Source organism: Chlorocebus sabaeus, chromosome 22, assembly GCF_047675955.1.
Source record: "Chlorocebus sabaeus isolate Y175 chromosome 22, mChlSab1.0.hap1, whole genome shotgun sequence".
Classification (NCBI taxonomy): Eukaryota; Metazoa; Chordata; class Mammalia; order Primates; family Cercopithecidae; genus Chlorocebus; species Chlorocebus sabaeus.
The window spans coordinates 44,478,240-44,497,702 of NC_132925.1; the positions used below are offsets into that span (position 1 = coordinate 44,478,240).

Consider the following 19,463-nt stretch of genomic DNA (forward strand, 5'->3'; position numbering starts at 1 on the left):
CGCTGTCCGTTAACCTTTCAGGCAAGCACTGAGGAAGAGGGGACAGGTTTCAAGGCAGGAAAGGGAACTGACCTGGGCAGCCAGTGGGCAGCTCCCACAGTAGATCAGAGCTTGGGGACAGAGGAGTCTCCACAGCACATAAGGCAAAACAAAGTTAGAGGGTCTCTGTGATTGGATTCCCGAATCATGTTGACATTCAGGCATATTTCCATCTCTTTATAACAATACACACATTCTTTTTAGTTTGTTTTTCCTACTTCCATCCACTGTTTGCAATGAAATATCTTTTTTAAAAAAAATCTGTTCTGTGGCTAAACTTAATAAGGCCAAAAGTGTAGCATTTCTTTCCTTGGGAAAAAGAAATCCTGGCCTATGACTCAGGATACAGACATTCCTCTTGAGCTCAAATCCCAGCAATGTGCAGGATAACATTTCTAATGTGTACTCTGTGACAGAGTCCAATCTGAATTATAGAACATTTTGGAATGAAGAAGGTTGAACCATACGAATTTTCCATTTTTGGCAGGAAAAACATCAATAGGCAAAGAATAAATATCACCAATAGTTAAATATCAATAATTTTATATGGTTCACTCTAATGTTTCCAAACTTGATTGTCTTATTTCCCTTTTTTTTTTTTTTTTTGAGACGGAGTCTCGCTCTGTCTCCCAGACTGGAGTGCAGTGGCCGGATCTCAGCTCACTGCAAGCTCCGCCTCCCGGGTTGATGACATTCTCCTGCCTCAGCCTCCCGAGTAGCTGGGACTACAGGCGCCGCCACCTCGCCCAGCTAGTTTTTTGTATTTTTTAGTAGAGACGAGGTTTCACCGTATTAGCCAGGATGGTCTCCATCTCCTGACCTCGTGATCCGCCCGTCTCGGCCTCCCAAAGTGCTGGGATTACAGGCTTGAGCCACCGCGCCCGGCTTTATTTCCCTTCTAATGGATCTGCAGGCTCAAATCAAATCCCAGAGAATAGAGACTTCTCATCTGTCTTTAGTTTTCTCCACCATAGCTGCCACTGAGCATTTACTGGACAGCCAATAAATGCTTTCTGAATGGAAAGGTATTACCAAGTAATAGCACTTCTGATTTTGCTTTAATGAATTTGCATGAAGCACTATAAATTCCATGGAGGCAACCTGGTGGATGGGAGGGTGGAAGTCCCATCCAGGGTGGGACAAGCATGGGGCCAGAAGAACCTGGTATTCCTGAACTTCAGAAGCATAAAGGCAACTGTGAGAACGAAGCCTTTGTTCACCAGATGTTTAACAAGGACCTATTATGTGCCCAGCAGTGTGGGGTGCTGAGAAAACAGTCATGAGAAAAAAGACATATCCCTGCCTTCAGGGAGTTTACTATCTCAAAGAGAGGCAGGCATTCCAGGAATGCTTCAAATAAATAAAAATAAGACGATAACTAGGACAGAAGTGATTAAGGGTTTGCCTGGAGCCAGGGCATCCTGACCTAGTCAGGGAAGTCCATCAGGGAGGGCTTCTCTGACAAATAGACAGTGAAGCTGTCTGAAACACAAACAGGCAAAGGTTAGACATTAAAAGGAAAACAGATTCAGGGGGAGGAAGCAGGAATAGACAGGTGGAGCACAGGGACTTCCGGGGCAGGGAAGCTACTCTGTGTGGTATCTAATGGTGGCTACCTGTTGTCGTACATTTGTTAAAACCCACAGAACTGTACAAACCAAGGGTGAACCCTACTGTGAACTATGGACTCTGGTTGATAATGATGTGTCAACACTGACCGGGTCACTGATTGCAACAAATATACCACACGGATGTGGAATGCTGATGGTGGGGGAGGCTGTGTGTGCAGTGGTCAGAGGGAAGTTGTGGGAATTCTTTATTTTCTATTCATTTCTGCTGTGAACCTAAAACTGCTATAAAAAATAAAATCTACTGAAAGAGAAAGAAAGAAAGAAAGAAAGAAAGAAAGAAAGACAGAAAGAAAGACAGAAAGAAAGAAAGAAAGAAAGAAAGAAAGAAAGAAAGAAAGAAAGAAAGAAAGAAAGAAAGAGAGAGAGAGAGAGAAAGAAAGAGAGAGAGAGAGAGAGAGAGGGAGGGAAGCCAGCCAACCAGGAATACAGGGAAGGAGTATCAAAGAAAACCAGGAATACAGGAATGGAGTATCCAAACAGAGGAAAGAGCACATGCAAAGGCCTTGCCTGAGTCAGAGTAACAGACTCCAGGTCACTGTGGCTGGAATGCAGAGGCCACAGGTAGAGGCCACAGGCAGAGAGCCTTGCAACAAGAGCCCAAGAGCAAATTCCTGTCTCCTTTCATCTTTGCCCAGCGGACATTCCAAGCAAGAAGGAGCCTCTGACTTAAAATAAAAAATTGACACTCTCGCCTGGTATGAAAATAGAGCCCCAGCCATCCAAGGGGCCTCCAACCCTTCCCCCGGGATGATTATTCCCTGCCTCGATCAGTGAAGGGAGCCACCGGCATGTGCAGACACCTCCTAAGCACAGGTGCAAGGCAGGCACGTGACTGGTTTACACTAGAGGGCAAAAAGAAATGCAAACTCTCCCATGTGCCCTGTTCACAATACTGAGTTATGACTCAGCCAGTTCCCACCGCTCAACCCAGAACAGCAGTTGTCGGTGCCCACAACACAGCTCACAGCAGAAGGCAGAGCAAGGAAAACACGAAGTCCTGCACTTGGGATGCCGCCTTAGAGACCAAAACAGTAGAAGGATTCAGGGGTGCACGTGAAACCACTGCCCTCCGCCACACAGAAAGCCAAGGAGAAGCTGCGCCACACCTGTCTGACAACAACCCCGCAGAGCAGAGGGTCTGCACACCTGCATGCACAATGCCCAGGGAAATCCAATACTTTAATGGTGCTTCCCAAAGACACAGCAGCACAGGAGAAGCAGGCAGCCTGGCGCTGGATCAAGCCCTGGAAACCTGTGGTGAGATCTGCTAGCAGAAGCAGCTCACACGTGCTGAGACAGACAACGCAGACAGCTGGGAAGCAGAACATGTGGTGGGTCCCTCTCTTCAGGTGGTGCGGAGGTTTCAGAAGTGGGGGGATGCCTTCCTTGAAGAAAGAAAGGCAATTCCTGTATTTCTGAACTCATGCTTGGAAAAGTGACACAAGTCTGAGGTCTAAAAGAAATCAGGCAATAAGGCAAAAGAAAGCAAGTCAATTCTGCAGGAACTGGGAGCTGGGAGGGGGCAAGAGGAAACCCTGACAATGTTTTGCCTGACTCTGGGACTGGGGAATTCTCCACATTTTACAGGAATCTGCAGCAGCCCCTACTGGGTCTTAAGCAGCCCCTACTTAAGCCTGAGCCAGAAGAGACAAAAAAGCAAAATCAAAGGCCCTGAGCAAAGGAGACAGGGCTGTGACCAAGTCCTCTGCGAGAAGTGGCACTGGCTGGCACAGATGGAAGGCAACCTGGAGCACCTCCCTCCAGTCCCGTGCCTCCCTGCCTCTCCCAGATGTGCTCTCTGAGGCCTGGAGAAGTCAACTGGCTTCCATGGAGGCAGCCGATAGCAGAAGAGGCAGAGCTTGAGTCAGGAAAGCATGACTCTAAATTCAGTGCCTTCCTAGGTTTGGAATGTATTATTTAAAAAATAATAATAAATAGGCTGGGTGCCGTGGCTCACACCTATAATCCCAGCATTTTGGGAGGCTGAGGTGGGCAGATCACTTGAGCCCAGAAGTTCAAGACCAGCCTGGCCTACATGGAGAAACCCTGTCTTCACTAAAAATACAAAAAGATTAGCTAGGCAAAGATGCAGTGAGCCGTGATCTCACCACTGCACTCCATTAAATTAATGGAATTAATTCCATTAATTTAAATAAATTTTTTATTTAAAAAAATTTTTTTTAAATAAATAAATGCAGTGTCCCTTGCTCAACAGTGCATTATTGCTACTTCCCAGAGCACACAGTCACTGAGTAATACATTTCAAATCAATAGAACTGGTTCACATTCTGGTTCTACTCCTTACTAAGTGCAATTAGTCCCTTGTGACACTCAGTTTCCACCCCTGTAAAATGGGAACAACCCTTATCAGAGTCCTACCAATATACTGTAGGACTCTGGTAAGGATCCTCCAACAAGAATCATGGCTCCTCTGAGGCTATGGTCTTCATTTTAGATAAGATATTCTGGCCAGGGAAGAGTAAAGGTCTCAATTCCTGCCAAAAAAATATTACTCAATACATAAATTTACCTTGTTTGCTTTAAGAACATTTGGCCGGGCGCAGAGCTAACACCTGCAATCCCAGCACTTTGCGAGGCCGAGGCAGGTGGATCACGAGGTCAGGAGATTGAGACCATCCTGGCTAACATGGTGAAACTCTGTCTCTACTAAAAAAATACTAAAAAATTAGCCAGGCGTGGTGGCAGACGCCTGTAGTCCCAGCTGCTTGGGAGGCTGAGGCAGGAGAATGGCCTGAACCCGGGAGGTGGAGCTTGCAGTGAGCCAAGATCACACCACTGCACACTCCAGCCTGGGTGACAGAGTGAGATTCCGTCTCAAAAAAAAAAAAAAAAAAAGATTTATTCATCCACCCAGTTCTGAGAGGACACAAATGCTTTAAAAATTGAACACATAATGCAAAATTAAGAGAATCAGGATTAAAACAGAAACTCTGTCTCAAGAATGCAAAGGATAAGTGCCAGGGCTCTATCAGTGGAGACAAACAGGGAAACGTGCTTGGTTGCATTGATTTATTTTCTGGCTGATCAAAAAAAGCAGCACATAAAATACTGTTCTGCTAGCATGTACTCAGCCAAGCTCAAATGTACAAGTAACTTCTTTAACCTGAGAGCCATGAAGAAGAGCAAAGTGATAATTGACAAGTTGGGACCCAGAGCTTCCAGGCAACTGTTCACCCTCTGTCCTCCCTAGGCCAAGGGCGTGCCCTGTTTTGAGTTAATAGGAAAGCAGTCATATTTCCAGTCTGAACCACACATCACACTTCCGCCTGTACAATTTCAGAACAAACAACTTAGAGTCAACTTCTAGAAGGTCCTGGCAGAGAAACCCTTATTCCGACCATAAAAACCTATAAACAGGTTCAATCATAGGCTCTGGGTAAAGATAAAAAATTACAGGCAGTGGCATTCTCCAACTCCAGCCAGGAACAGTGCATTAGAAAAAATGCCTGCCTTGACGAGACAGGCATCCCTTAGCTGTGGATGCTTAGCTGTGGATGCTGTTAGATGACCTCTCACAGCAATGTGACCAGCAGAGGATAAATAAAGCAACTCAAAACCTCCATTCATAGAAGCAGAGTCCTTATCATAAATGGAATGAATCCTAAATAGAAACTATTCAGGAATCCTAAATAGAAGAAACTATCTGTTTCCTTCTTTTTGCAAAGAACAACTTTCCAAGAGCAGGCCACAGAGGTGTCAGACATGTGAATATTCCATACCCCTAAATCCCACAAGTTGATAACTAACAGTCCATTCAGGGAAACAAGAATGAGAATAAAACCAGAGTGAGAATAAAACCAGGACAAAGAGCTCCCTGTGGCGCTGGGAGATAGGCCTGTTATCAGCTCCATCTCCAGGGCACAGGGTCAGGGGAAGTAGAGCGTGCAGCGCTGCCGGGGAATTGCCTGGCCAACTCCAGCCCCTGTGACGCATGAGCCAACTGCACAAGATTCCAGGCCTTCTCCCTCTGTTCCACTGTTTGCAGGATCCAGGAAGGGCCTTTAATCTGGCCAGACCAGGAGGAGACACAGCATTCAGTAAACAAAGTAAGGGATACCTAGGACTTACAAATGATAGCCAAGGTCTGCTTCAAATATGGGTGTGGTTGGGAATACAAATGAAACAAGACTGGTCATGAGTTAGTAATCATTAAAGATGAACAATGAGTACATGGGGTTTCATTTCACCATTCTTTATTCTGAAACTGTTCCAGAATAAAAAAAAAAAAAGAAATCATACATATTCACTGTGGAAATTTAGGTAAATATTAAACAAAAAGTCACCAAGAAGAAAATAAGCCTATCACCTATCAGAAAAATATAATCCTGTCACCTGAGACAACCACTGTTATCATTTTGTTCTATTTCCAATCTTTGCCCACATTTTTTTTCTTTTGTTTGCAAAACAGAAGTATACTGTCCATATTGTTTTATAACCTGCTTCCTATGCCAATCGTAATTTATCTTACGTATTATTCTGGAAATTCTTAAAATGTAAAACATTAAGTTATATCTTTCCTAAGGACAATTTTTCCTAGGAGAGCCAAGAGAGAACAAAGTTACTATTAGAGCCATCTGATACTAATATCTTACATATTATTCAAGTCATTAAATATTTTAAATAGTATGACTGTTGCATAGTCTTTCATCCAAAGGTAGTCCATAAACTACTTCCAATTTTTTGTTACCATAAGGCTGTGGTGAGCCGGAAGGATGACATGTTTTATAAATAGGTGATGTCAAGTGAGAAATAAATTGTTTAATATGCACCGGAACATAAACTAACAGCACAATGGAAAAGAAAAGGCGAAGAGAGATGCCGGAGGCTCATCGGCTGCATAATTCTGAGCAATTATTAACTTTCCAGGTATTCCCTTTTGCAAAGGTCGTGGTGAGGAATAAGAGCAAATTTCAACAGGCATAAGCCTGAAACTTGCTCATAAAGTACCTCTCCGTCAACAATAATTCACCAGGTCCAGGCAATGAATTGAGAAAATCTGCTAGCATTGCCTCTGAAATGCTTGAGTCTTGAAATACCGTGTCTCAAAGGGTTGAAGAGTTCATCCATCAGGGATGGCACAGGAAGATTCCATAGACATAAGACTGGATCAAATGGCTTTCCAAAGACCACTGTGGTCCAAGTGATCAAACATGCCTTTCCAATTTACCTAATTAAATAAAATATACTCTGACACTGCTTAGGCCTGCAATTAGGTTCTTTCTCCAGAGAAAGATTGAATTTATCTCCCAAAAAAAGAAAATCCATAAAATTCTCAAGGTGGGGAGATGAGAGGGATCCTCTGTCTTCTCTGCACTATTTTTTTTGCCTACCAAAAAGCAGAATTTGGCTGAATGTCTGTGAAGAAAACGCCTCCTATAGTCAATATCTGAAAGTCAGTCAAAAATATAATTTTTCTTTCTGAATCAAATTCATAAACACTTTTGTGAAACATTTGAAAGGTTCAGAACTGAATACATTCTAGCTGTGTTCCATGTGGCTCTCTCAGACTGCTAAAAGACACCAGGGACTTCTGAATCAAACCATTTGGCTCTGGCCAGCAGCTGGGAAGAGGCCACACTGCAGCCTTCCTGGATAGGACGCCACTGCTACCTTGTTCTCCAGGAGGGGCCCACGGACTCTGTGATGGGCAGAACCACAGTGGGACCAAGAGAACGGCAGATGGCTGTTGCTGCTTTCTTTACATTTTACCTTCTCCTTATCCATTTCCTTCTGCCATTTTGGTTTTTTATTTCAGAAAGGATATCTGGGGTTTTCTTTCCATCTTGTCAAGGATTGAGTGGAGAGGAAACAGGAGTCTGTGTGACACACCAGACTCAAGCGCTGAGGTCAGAAACTATGTAAGTGAGCAATTAAGTGCTTATCACTTAGTAAGTGAATAGCAGCTGCCATATGCAGCCTCTCTAGACTGAATTCTAGCCTCTGACCTTGCCCTCCCCAAACGGAAGAGTCCCCACTTATTAAGGAATCTGCCTGAATTTTCAAGAAAGCATCACCAATTATTCACACTCTATTGATGACCATTAGAAAAAAATACTAAATGTATGCACAAAGACTAAGAAGAGACACACACATTTTTAAAGTATGTGTTATGAGAGTAAATTCAAGAGAGATTTTTTTGGTTATTGTTATTGGGTTGTTTCAACAGTAGAAAATTATTTTAAGACCATGTTATCACCAACATTCCATTTATATGTTTTGCTAGGACTGGAACCCCTTGAAGCATGAGTTCATTTCTGATCTAAGTCTAGGCCCTCCCTCTGGATTCATATATCACAGAGAAGCAGGAAGAAAACAACTAGAATTGCAACCAAAGATGCCACAAATTTTTTTTCAACTGGGTTTCCCAAGAGAGCAATCTCTAAGGTTTGCCAAAATTGGTCCAGAAAGCTCTACAAGCTTCTATGCCTATGGCTTGACCTTTACTTTTTTCCCCTGAAAATAAACCAAAAAGCCAATGCATAAATGCAGACAGCTGTCTTCTGGCAGACAGTACTCCATTGCACACAACCACACCCTGACAGAGAGACACACACCAGCCCAATCCATTCCTGAGCTCTGGCTGATTTGGTTGCTATAGATTTCCCAGAGGTTCCACTGAGCTCACCCTCTGACTTTGGAGTGGTCAGGAGCCATATGCTGGGGCACTCAAAGTCTCCTGCAGGAAGTACCAGCACCCACTGATGCTCTCTTCCTTGACCTCCCTGTGCAGGGACAGGACCAGAAAGGAAAGTTACCTTGCAGACGGCTGCCTGGAGTACTGCATCAAAGCCCCCCTCAGGGGCATCTCGGTTCCGGGACACCCTCTGTTTCCGAACTTCCTCATTGAAGCTGTCCACTCTGTCTGTGAGAGGCAGCAGATGGCGGAACCCAAAGGAGGGGACGCAATTTGGAAACAACTTGTAACTAGAGAGAAGGAAGAGAAGAGTCATTTTTCCGTCATTGTCTGTAAATCTTTACCAAGTGTTCTGAGCATTCACTGAGTGCCTTGAGAGGCACCAATAACTATTTACCCAGAACCTACTACATGCCCCTAGGACAGGCACAGTGGAGAGAGCAAAGATTAATAACATAGTCCCTACTCTCTAAACATCAGCGCTAAACTGCAGGCAAGGCTGTATATGCCGAGTTGTAAATGAATGGTATGGACAAATGGTTAAAAGGAAACAGAGATAACAGTAGGCTACCGTGGTTGGAGGAAGACTTGACATGGGCATTGAAAGGTATATGGGACCCACCAGCCTAGGCAGAGTGGACAGGAAGTGTCCTCTGGGCTAAGGAATGTGGATGATGCCCAGTGAGGGCAATGTAAGTGAAGTTACTCCATGCAACCAGCTTCTACATCAATGCTGCTGCCACACAACAAAGGATCACAGGATCATATAACCTTGCCATGTCAACCCACTCAGTGACCAGGATGTGCAGGCACATGGACAAATGCTCAATGGAACAGGAATAAAAACATCTTATCTGCTTCTTCATTCGTTTCTAAATATTGTACCAACAAACTATCAATTCTGCTAAATGCAATAAAAAATTATTTAGAAACTAAGCATCTTCAAATGGAAAGTGATGTCTGGAAATTGGGAAAGAAGGAAGCATTACACATCAATAGTAGGTTAATACCAAGCCTTTCTCTTGAAATATTGGGTGATCTCCTTTTCAGTCTCCTGTGGAGACTCCAGGTGACCCCATTCCTGAAGAAGTTACTTTCTATTACAGCTCTAAGAGTTTCAGCTTGATCTAGAGCTAATAAAGTTAGAAGAGAGAGCTTGCATTGTTTTACCAATGGGTTCACAAAGTAAAGGAAAGAGGGGAGAGTGTTCCAGCCAGAGAAGAGCATGTGCAAGAGTCCTGTGACAGGAGGGAGCACAGAGCCCAGGGGCAGAGGGAGGCCAGGGGGGCTGTAGTGCAGAGTGAGGGATGAGGGTGGACGAGGAGGAGCCTGGGAGGCAGGCTGGGCCAGAATATGCAGGGTCTCTGGCCGTGTTAAGGAAGTCCCTCTTTCAGGATAAATGATGGGAAACGAGCACTAACAGGCCTGAGGGAAAGGCTTTATAATCTAATTCAAGCTGCATACATGGGAAAGAAAACAGCCTTAGCAACAGCTAGGAGGACCCTGCCTTAACTGCTGTCAAAATCAGCTTCACCAGGGCAGGTCTGGGCAGGCTCCCTTCTGTAAAGGGGCAATCATTGGCTCTCTAAGGGGCCATTCCATTCCCTTTCAGGGCTACAGTCCCTGCACCATCCACACAGTCACAAGAGCACAGCACAGAGTCCCCAGCAACAGGCCCACCCTGCACAGAATCAATCAGCCCCACTCCTGTGACAGTCACGCTCTCCCTCTCGGGCCAGCGGCAGCAATGGGCTCTCCTTGCCTGGCTTTCCTTTGTGTTTCTCCCTTCTCCTTTCCCGAAATCTTCACGAACACCTTGTACTTGGACAGGTGGAGCTCTTTTTTAACCTCAGCCTCAGGCCACCCAAACTTTCCATTACCTCCTCGTTTTGTCATGAAAAGAACAATCATGGAAATTACATTCCCAGCTGGAAGAAGGAACTGAGGTCCCATCTGTAGCTATTTGGCAAGTGGATCATAGGCCCAGAAGGAAGTAAGTCTATCCAAACTCTCCCCGCTCTCTTCCTCCAACATCCTGCCCTCACTTATGTGGCTCTGGCCCATGATTTAGGACTTCAGGTGTATGTTTTTTTACACTTGGTCCAGTTGGCGGTGGGCAGGGAGGAAAGAAACTGAATAATAATTGTTGTTTAACCAGGAAAGCTGTGAGAAACTCAGCTACAGCTCAGCACATTTTACCTCCTCCCTTTCACTCCCGCAAACAGCAAACAGCAAACAGCAATGAGCAGATACATTTTTACTTCAAAGAATGTCTGTTAAGTAGTTAGGAATTAGAAAATGTGTTTGCCAGACAGAAGCCTTCATTGCAGAGAATTTAGTATAACCAAGTCAGAGTCACTTCATACCAAGAGGAAAAGAGCTTTGTCACACAGACACTAGGAGTGTCTCCATTGACACTGGAATCGGATGTCACTTGTGATGAGTTACCTGACTTAACCCCAGAACAGCTGTCTGAGTGGCCTGAAGATCCAGATGTTTTGGGGTCATACCAGGAGACTATACCACCCCTCTCGTCTGTCTGTGCTGTGAGACCCCAAATAAGCACCATGCACACAGTTACTAAATTAAGGATTATTAACAAGGGAGATAAAAAATAAAATATATATGGTTAAAAAGCCAAGGGAGTGTCTGTATGTATAAAGAGCGAATCCAATTTGAAGACACCAGACCTAGGCAAATCCAGAAAACAATTTAATGCCTCAGGAGAATATCATGGATCAAGCTGACATGGAAAGGCTCTCATGTCATGGAACAGGAATGAAAACACCTTATCTGCTTCTTCTAATGCTAACCATGTAGAACTGCTGGATAAAATGTAATTAAAAAATTTTTAATATATAGCCTAGACTGGAAGCTCAGAAAGTAAATCCCAGAAATGAAGAGGAAACCATTCAATAAATGAATGAAACTTTCAGAAGTATTTGGTTTTGGAAAAAATAAAATAAAATAAAATAAAATAAAACAAAATAAAATTTAAAAATACAAAAAAAACCCCAACCAAAACCCAAATGAATGGACTTAAAAGAATAGGTGGGGGCCAGGTGCAATGGCTCACGCCTGTCATCTCAGCACTTTGGGAGGCTGAGGCGATCACTTGAGGTCAGGAGTTCAAGACCAGCCTGGCCAACACAGTGAAACCCCATCTCTACTAAAAATACAAAAATTAGCTGGGCATGGTGGCAGGCGCCTATAATCCCAGCTACTCAGGAGTATGAGGCAGAAGAATTACTTGAACCCAGGAGGTAGAGGTTGCAGTGAGCTGAGATCGTGCCACTGCACTCTAGCCTGAGCAGCAGAGCGAGACTCCGTCTCAAAAAAAAAAAAAAAAAAAGGGTAGGAAATGGGCAGGCACTCATGCCAAGGACCCCTGCAATGCGTCAGGCCTTGACTGAGGCCCTGCGGGCTTGGAGCAGGGTCTACCAGGAAGAGATGCTAAGCCTCAGTCCTGCACAGGGCTGAACACTGGAATAGGGCTCTCTGCATAAAGCCCAACACTACAATGAGCTGCTGTGCCACTAAAACCAGAAACAGAAAAACTCCAGCTACTGGTCCGGGAAAGCGGCACGGAAGCTGACCGTCTGTCACGAATGAGATGAATTACCCATAAAAACTGTAATTCCAGGCCTGAGCAACTGGAATACACTGCCTTTATGGTGAAGACATCTCCAGTTGAAAAGTTAACAGAAAAACTAGTCCCACAGTGAACCTAGAGATTCTCGACAGCAGCAAACATAAAACTGCTCTGCAGGGATGCCCCCACAACCTCCAGTGAAGATGTACTAATGAAAGCTTACAAATTGCATGAAAAACAATTCATGAAGGCATGTCAGCAGGTCCAATACACTGACCTGCTGTGGATCCACCTGAAGGATCCACAATTCAAGAAACAGAAACAGAATAATTTAAAATACTTTAGGTGGGGCGCGGTGGCTCACCCCTGTAATCCCAGCACTTTGGGAGGCCGAGGCAGGTAGATCGCCTGAGGTCAGGAGTTCAAGACCAGCCTGGCCAACATGGTGAAACCCCATCTCTACTAAAAAATACAAAAATTAGCTGGGTATGGTGGCATGTGCCTGTAATCTCAGCTGCTCGGGAGGCTGAGGCAGGAGAATCATTTGAACCCAGGAGACACAGGATGCCGTGCTGCCTGGACTTGGGGAGACAAAGCTCAGCCTGCTCACCAAGCCACAGTGTGCCCCTGCACTGCGTGTGCCCCCCAGCTCAGAGAAGAGAGCTTCACATAACTCAGGCCCGAGGTTTCCTTCCACGCTCTCGTTCTTCACTGGACTTCCTGTCTTACAAGCAGCTTTTCAGTGTGCCTTGTACTCACTGTCAAGAGTTTTACTGTCTGCAACGGGTTCTGCCTTAGAGGACTGAGAGAGTAAGCTCTGAATAAGTAATGTGTCATAACTTTGAATATTTAAATGCTGTGCGCCTAGAGCCAGCCCTTGATTCTCTGCCAGCTTCCAATCTAGTGTCTCAGTCAGTGGAAGGGCCGTGGAAGAATGAAAGTGGGGACACACCCTATCTGTCTGGAGACAGGGCCCAATTAGGACAGAGGTGAAAAGAAGCAAATAAAATCACTATTCCAGATGAATTGAAAAAAGGCTTGATTAAGGCTTGCCGTTAAGATGCTGTTGCTCCTGGTAAGTAGTAAAATTTCAACAAAAAACATTTGGCACCCGGACTTAGTTGAAAAGGGCCGAGAACGAGGGGATGTAACGGAGGCAGGTCGGAGCCGCTGCCGTCGCCATGACCCGCGGTAACCAGTGTGAGCTCACCCGCCAGAAGAATATGAAAAAGCAGAGCGACTCGGTTAAGGGAAAGCGCCGAGATGACGGGCTTTCTGCTGCCGCCCGCAAGCAGAGGGACTCGGAGATCATGCAGCAGAAGCAGAAAAAGGCAAACGAGAAGAAGGAGGAACCCAAGTAGCTTTGTGGCTTCGTGTCCAACCCTCTTGCCCTTCGCCTGTGTGCCTGGAGCCAGTCCCACCACGCTCGCGTTTCCTCCTGTAGTGCTCACAGGTCCCAGCACCGATGGCATTCCCTTTGCCCTGAGTCTGCAGCGGGTCCCTTTTGTGCTTCCTTCCCCTCAGGTAGCCTCTCTCCCCCTGGGCCACTCCCGGGGGTGAGGGGGTTACCCCTTCCCAGTGTTTTTTATTCCTGTGGGGCTCACCCCAAAGTATTAAAAGTAGCTTTGTAAAAAAAAAAAAAAAAAAAAAAAGAAAAGGGCCTTGGAGATAGGATCAAAGTAATAATAGTCCTGTGGACACCTGTCGCCAGGAGGAAGCTAAACCCAGCAAATGATGATGCCTAGTGCCTCTTCGTGGTTAAAGAATTTAGAGTTTCATTCGTATTTAAAACTTGTTCTTGTCTTACTGTTTTTCCACCAGTGTCAGTTCCCAATCCCTGGAGAAGATCTAAGTCAGCTTCTAGGAGATGTACAGAAGGATCCGGAGGGACTCAGAAGAGCCCATGCCACCAGCACACTAACTCACTCCCACCACCCAGTCCAACTTGGAGCTGGCAGCTCTGAAGGCTACCAAAGAGGACTTGTGGAGAGGGAAGGGCTCAGGGGTTTTCTCTTCCGTTGGTGGCAGCTGGAAGACCAAGAATTGAGAGTGGTATCACAAGATGGAAGGAGCTGCATCCCCGAGTTACTGCACGGAGAGCTTCCAAGGAAAGCAGCTCAGCCCTCATCAGATTTTGCACAAGAAAAAAAAAAAAAAAACTTTCACTGTGTTCAGCCACTGAGATTTGGAGACTGTACATTACTGCCACATAGCCTACCATTATCCTCAGGTAAGCCTAGGAGATTGGGGTAGGATGGTTTTGGAGCAGGTATTATTACTCAGCCTAAGGTAAAGTATCTGTGTTGTAGCGTGATTTTAATGGGGAAGAAGGCATTATATTAAATGCAAATGCAGGCCGGGTGCAGTGGCTCATGCCTGTAATCCCAACACTTTGGGAGGCCAAAGTGGGTGGATCATCTGAGGTCAGGAGTTCAAGACCAGCCTGGCCAACATGGTAAAACCCCATCTCTACTAAAAATACAAAAATCAGCCAGGTGTGGTGGCATGCACCTGTAATCCCAGCTACTCAGGAGGCTGAGGTGGAGGTTGCAGGGAGCCGAGATTGCGCCGCTGCACTCCAGCTTGGGCAACAGAGTAAGACTCTGTCTCAAAAAAAAAAAAAAAAGCAAATGCAGACTATAAAAGTAGTTTGTATTCATATTGCAGTTCTACCCCTTGCCGTTTGTATAATATTGGGAAAGTTATTCTCTCTAGGCCTCAGTGTCTGCATCTTTAAAATCTGGCTTATACCAACCTTAGAGAACTCACCAGATTGTTATGAGATTTAAATGAGATAATCTATAGAAAATATTTAGTAAGGGCTTGACACTTAGTAAAAACTTAAATCTTAGTTGTTCCCTATCTCATGACTAGTTTTGGACCTTACAACACAAACCCTCACTAAAGTTAAATATGGAGACAAGGAAAGCAAGAGTTGGAAGTTACCACTCACTGCAGTCACTTGCATAATCTTGACATTTAAAGGAACTCCTGAAAGACTAAAAAGGAAAGAAACCAACCTAGTAGAGGTTGTGTTGCATGGGCTGAAGAATGCAATCCCCTCATACAACCACCACCCCCAACATGCACACAAACACCCCATGGCAGAGACCTGCTCAATAATCCTATTTCTTCTGATTCCTGGGCATACAGCTATACTAGTTCTCAGCCTCCTGGCTCAGTTCTGTTCCGTCTAATCACATGTGGGAGCAGGCATGGCAAAGGCCTATCCTCCTATGCATGACCCTCTAGGCAGCATGACCTTAGGAGCCATGTGTGGAAGATGGAAAGCCTGGAAGATGGAAGGCACCTAGGTCCCTGAGTCACTGCTTGAAGGAGAAGTTCCACAAATGAAGAGACCCAGTTGGACTTGAGGAGCAGGAAATAAACTTCCATCAAATTATACACTTTGTTATTATAGACTCTGTTGCAGCAGTTAGAGACACCTGTTTTCTAATAATATGTCAAATCTTTTCTAGTTCAGGTGTTTATGTTGAAAAAAAAATGCTTACCTTTAAAATAGGATTTTAGTCTAATTATGTGAAAATAAGTTATAGTTATTTATAGAAAAACAACAGGGACAAATTTTGAATTCATTTCTCCCCAGGCACCTCAGTTACTACAAGCAAGGGGAAAGTTTAAGTTGCCCTGCCTGCTGCCTCCCTGATAATCTGGATCCATCACTCCCTGAGGACATTTTCTGAATTCTATTACTGTGAGCAAGTGGTGCTGTGCATGGCAGGCAGGATAATCAAAGGGTTGTGATCATTTTATCTTTACAACCTTGTGACAGTTCACTCACTTCTTCACAGGTCAGGAAAGGAGAGAATGTATGCTTATCATTAATCAAATTAAACGCCTAAGCCTGGTCACCCTTCCTAACCATGCCTTCCTTAATTCTTTCTTTGAGCTAAATTTTCCTGCTACTCCATTCTCCCACCCTTAAGTACCCAACAGAAGGGCAAATGGTCACTTACCCAATGCATGGATTGGTCTGGTACCTCGGTGCCGTGTAGGAGAAAGGAGAGATGTCCTTATCGACAAAAGACCCAAATCCCAACCGGAAGTTGCTGGTGAGCTTCCTCATCTCCTCCGCGAGTTTGGTGCCCAGGTTCCGGATAGTGTCCAAGTCATCCTTCATGGACAGGGAGAGGTCCATCAGGTAGTACAGGTCCACAGGATAGTCCTCTACCTGGCGAACCTGTAGCTGGAAGGTGGTCTTGTCACCTGCACCAACAGAGAGGCCACCCGTGTTAGAGGTCGTGCAACCTGCTAAGGGCTGAGGGATGGGATTTGCTTTCAAAGCTAGTTCACCTCTTACTTTTCTTTAGTGATTACGTGCCTCCCAGAAGATTTTTCTTGGAAGTAAAGTGCCTGAAGGGAATACGGTGCTGAGAATGGAGGCCTGGTTTCTCCTTCCCAAACACTCGGCTTAGCATTTCTTTTTTTATTTTATTTTATTTTTTTGAGACAGAGTGTTGCTCTGTCACCCAGGCTGGAGTGCTGTGGTGCAATATCGGCTCATGCAACCTCCGCCTCCCAGGTTCGAGTGATTCTCATGCCTCAGCCTCCTGAATAGCTGGGATTACAGGTACCCACTACCATGCCTGGCTAATTTTTGCATTTTAAGTAAAGACGGGGTTTCACCCTGTTGACCAGGCTGGTATCAAACTCCTGGCCTCAAGTGATCCATCTACCTCAGCCTCCCAAAATGCTGGGATTACAGGCATCAGCCACCACGCTTGGCCCGGGCTTAGCATTTCTAAGGAAATTCCTTAACAACTAGGCTCCTTGGTAGTGTTCTGCCTTCTCAGCAACAAGGACCCTTGGGTAATCAGTGGACTGTGAACCAGACAATTTCATGAACACAAACTAGGTGGAGAATAGCCCATCAACCACACACCAACTCCAGAGAAAGACCCAGCCACGATGGAAATGTGTGTTTGAAACAAAAGGCAGGGAAGAAATGAACAAAAGAGCCTGAGTGGGGAAGAACCAAGCTGGGGAGAGAGATGTGCAAGGCAAGGGAGGACAGAGAAACAAAGACGTTTGTTTAAAATACCCCAATGGGCAAAAATATGCATGCCTATGCCACGTCACCTGTTTTTGTTTCTATTTCCCTCACCATTTACCAGACTAGTATTTACTTTGGGGGGCATATTTGATGTTTCAGGATATCACAGGTACAACTCATTATCATCAGAAACTACGTATATAAATACAGGAAGACAGATTCCAAATTTTAGCTCGATCGAAAAAAGAAAACGAGAAGAAAGAGAAAAGACAGCACTAGATATGTCTACCAGCTACAATAAGGTAGCCGACAGGCAGAGAAAAGGGGAATTAATTCAGAGGAAAAGAACAAAGGAAAAAGCCAGTGTCTGGCAGGTGTGGTCTCTGCTGTCTCACTCTATAGCGTTCAAAGTGAGGCTCAAGTCAGGGCAATAACTAGAAGACCCAGGCCAGGATAATGATCTTGAAATCATTTCATAATTTCTAAAAACAAATCACTTAGAACCAACTTTAAGGCTCAGTTCAACTCATATCTGCCTTGGGCTCATTAACCTTTCAGGAGTGCCAAAAGATGTCCTATTTATCCTGCAGTAGAACTGTCTATACATACTTGAAATTTGGATAGATTCTTTGTGTGTTTAGAGGCACAACAGCAAAGATGGCCTCACTCCTGCCCAGCGAGTCTACACCTGACTTGCCGGCAGCCACATCTCAGAGCAACCAGTCTTTCATCTCAAGCTGACAACCAGCAAACTGAAGCCTTCTTTAACTTGCAGGGCACTCAATCCTCTATGCTCCCTCTCCTCCTCCCACCGCGACAACAAAGCATATTTCACTAACTAGACCATAAAGAATAAAATAATCAAAAGATTTTAGTTCAAGTTCTAGCCCTGTCCCTTGAGCAGGAGTGCAACCTGGGCCTGAAATATAAAATGGAATATATTTCATGTTTCTTGAAATATACAATGGAAATAAGAACAACGCTCACAGCATCAGTTAAGCCTATTTATTATGCGCTCATGAGGGAGAGCAGTGTTTTATGAGTAGTACAGGCTTGCACAGATGAAATATGATTATGATCATTACTGCCTGTAGTCAGAGTGGCAGCTCTGAACCTGCTTCCCCTGACTTGTCTTTGCGTGTACAGTTCTAGGCGCCTCAGGATTGATGGAGGTTTGAGTTGCCTATTGGTATAAGCCTATTTTTTAAAACCATCAGTCTGACTCAAACAGAGGAATGTTCAAAGTTTTCTTCCAGAATGAATTCCAGGCTGCTGCAGTGTCTGCCTTTGGTCAGACGGACACAGCCAGTCCCGCCAGAGGGCTCCTTGGGTGCCACATCATAGTGAGGGAAGGGCAGAGAGGAGGGGGGAGTTGGGGGCAAGGGAGCTCCCTCCTTGGCCCTTGCATGGGCAGGCAACAGACCAAAAATGGACAGAGCCTGCAATCCTATTTCCTTTGCCTGATGCCATGATCTTTTCATAGGTCTTCTGCATTTTCTGCCACCTGTCCCCCCAAGTTACCACCTACAACTTATTTATCCAAAATCTACTTCTACTTTTTTATGAATTATAAGAAATTAACAGATGGGCACTTTAAAACCAGGAAACAAATAATTGCCTTGGATTCTGGGAGGCGGAGAGGCATCTATGGGATAGAGGCTTGGAAGCAGGAGAGTTGGGTTTGAATCCAGACCTGGTCACCAAGGACTAGGGAGAACTCAGGCTCCTTTCAACTCACTGCTCAGTTTCTACGTCAGTCTAGTAGGGAGGATATTAACTATTGTAGGGATTAAAAGAGATAAACACCGCACAAATGTTCCTATACAAAGAAAACTTTGGCCTCGGTTTTCCCAAAAGTCAATTACTGAAGCAATTTCCTGTGAGGATAAAAAGAGAGACAGCAAATCCTGCCAGCAACTTGAATTTCAACAGCTACAGCCTTGGGCATACAAATTTAACCCTAAATTTTCCAGACATGAAGGCTGAGGGAAAGAAGGCATGATATATAGGTCCCTTTGTATTCTAAGAGGCTATCTATTCTAAAGCAAGAAACTTCTTGGCATTACATTCTAAGAGAAATTCATCAGTAAGAAAACACACACACACACACACACACACACACACACACACACACACACACACACACACCCCTTCCCAAAGGAAGGCTGAAGTTGTTAAAAAGAAATACTGTCCCATTTTTCCAGAAAGAGAGGGATGTAAGAAAGATGGTAACACTACTGATATTCAGAATGAGGGTTTATTGCTGCCTCTAATATGCTTGATTTTAAATGCCACAGACTCCTGAATAGGCGGTGGCAATGACAGAATGTTCTGTCAGCAGATCCTGGAGGGACTGACATTCCTGGTCAGATCCGTGCTGTGGGAGTTAAGCTTCCAGTGTACCAACAACTCCCCAAAAAGGGAGGCCTCTAAAGTTAGCAGCCTGAAGGTGAAGCCATTACTGCATGTGAAGTGCACTTTCTGCTGAGAGAAGGTCTTGGGTATGTGTTCCACTTTTGGGTACACTTCCAG

At 44.9% G+C, this 19,463-nt stretch overlaps 2 protein-coding genes across 2 annotated transcripts in view; one reads left to right on the forward strand and one right to left on the reverse strand.

The window, feature by feature from the left end:
* Positions 1-19,463, reverse strand: part of ITGB5 (integrin subunit beta 5) — a 122,331-nt gene that overhangs the window by 67,527 nt on the left and 35,341 nt on the right. Inside the window, exons 4-5 of the mRNA XM_038003428.2 lie at positions 15,895-16,144; positions 8,447-8,615 (exon numbers count right to left, since the gene is read on the reverse strand). Of these exons, the coding sequence (XP_037859356.2) occupies positions 8,447-8,615; positions 15,895-16,144 (419 nt within the window). The remainder of the gene's footprint in view (positions 1-8,446; positions 8,616-15,894; positions 16,145-19,463) is intronic.
* Positions 13,075-13,340, forward strand: LOC119625846 (small EDRK-rich factor 2-like). The gene has a single exon (XM_038003430.2). The coding sequence runs from the start codon at positions 13,099-13,101 to the stop codon at positions 13,276-13,278; it is 180 nt and encodes a 59-aa protein (XP_037859358.1). The 5' UTR covers positions 13,075-13,098; the 3' UTR covers positions 13,279-13,340.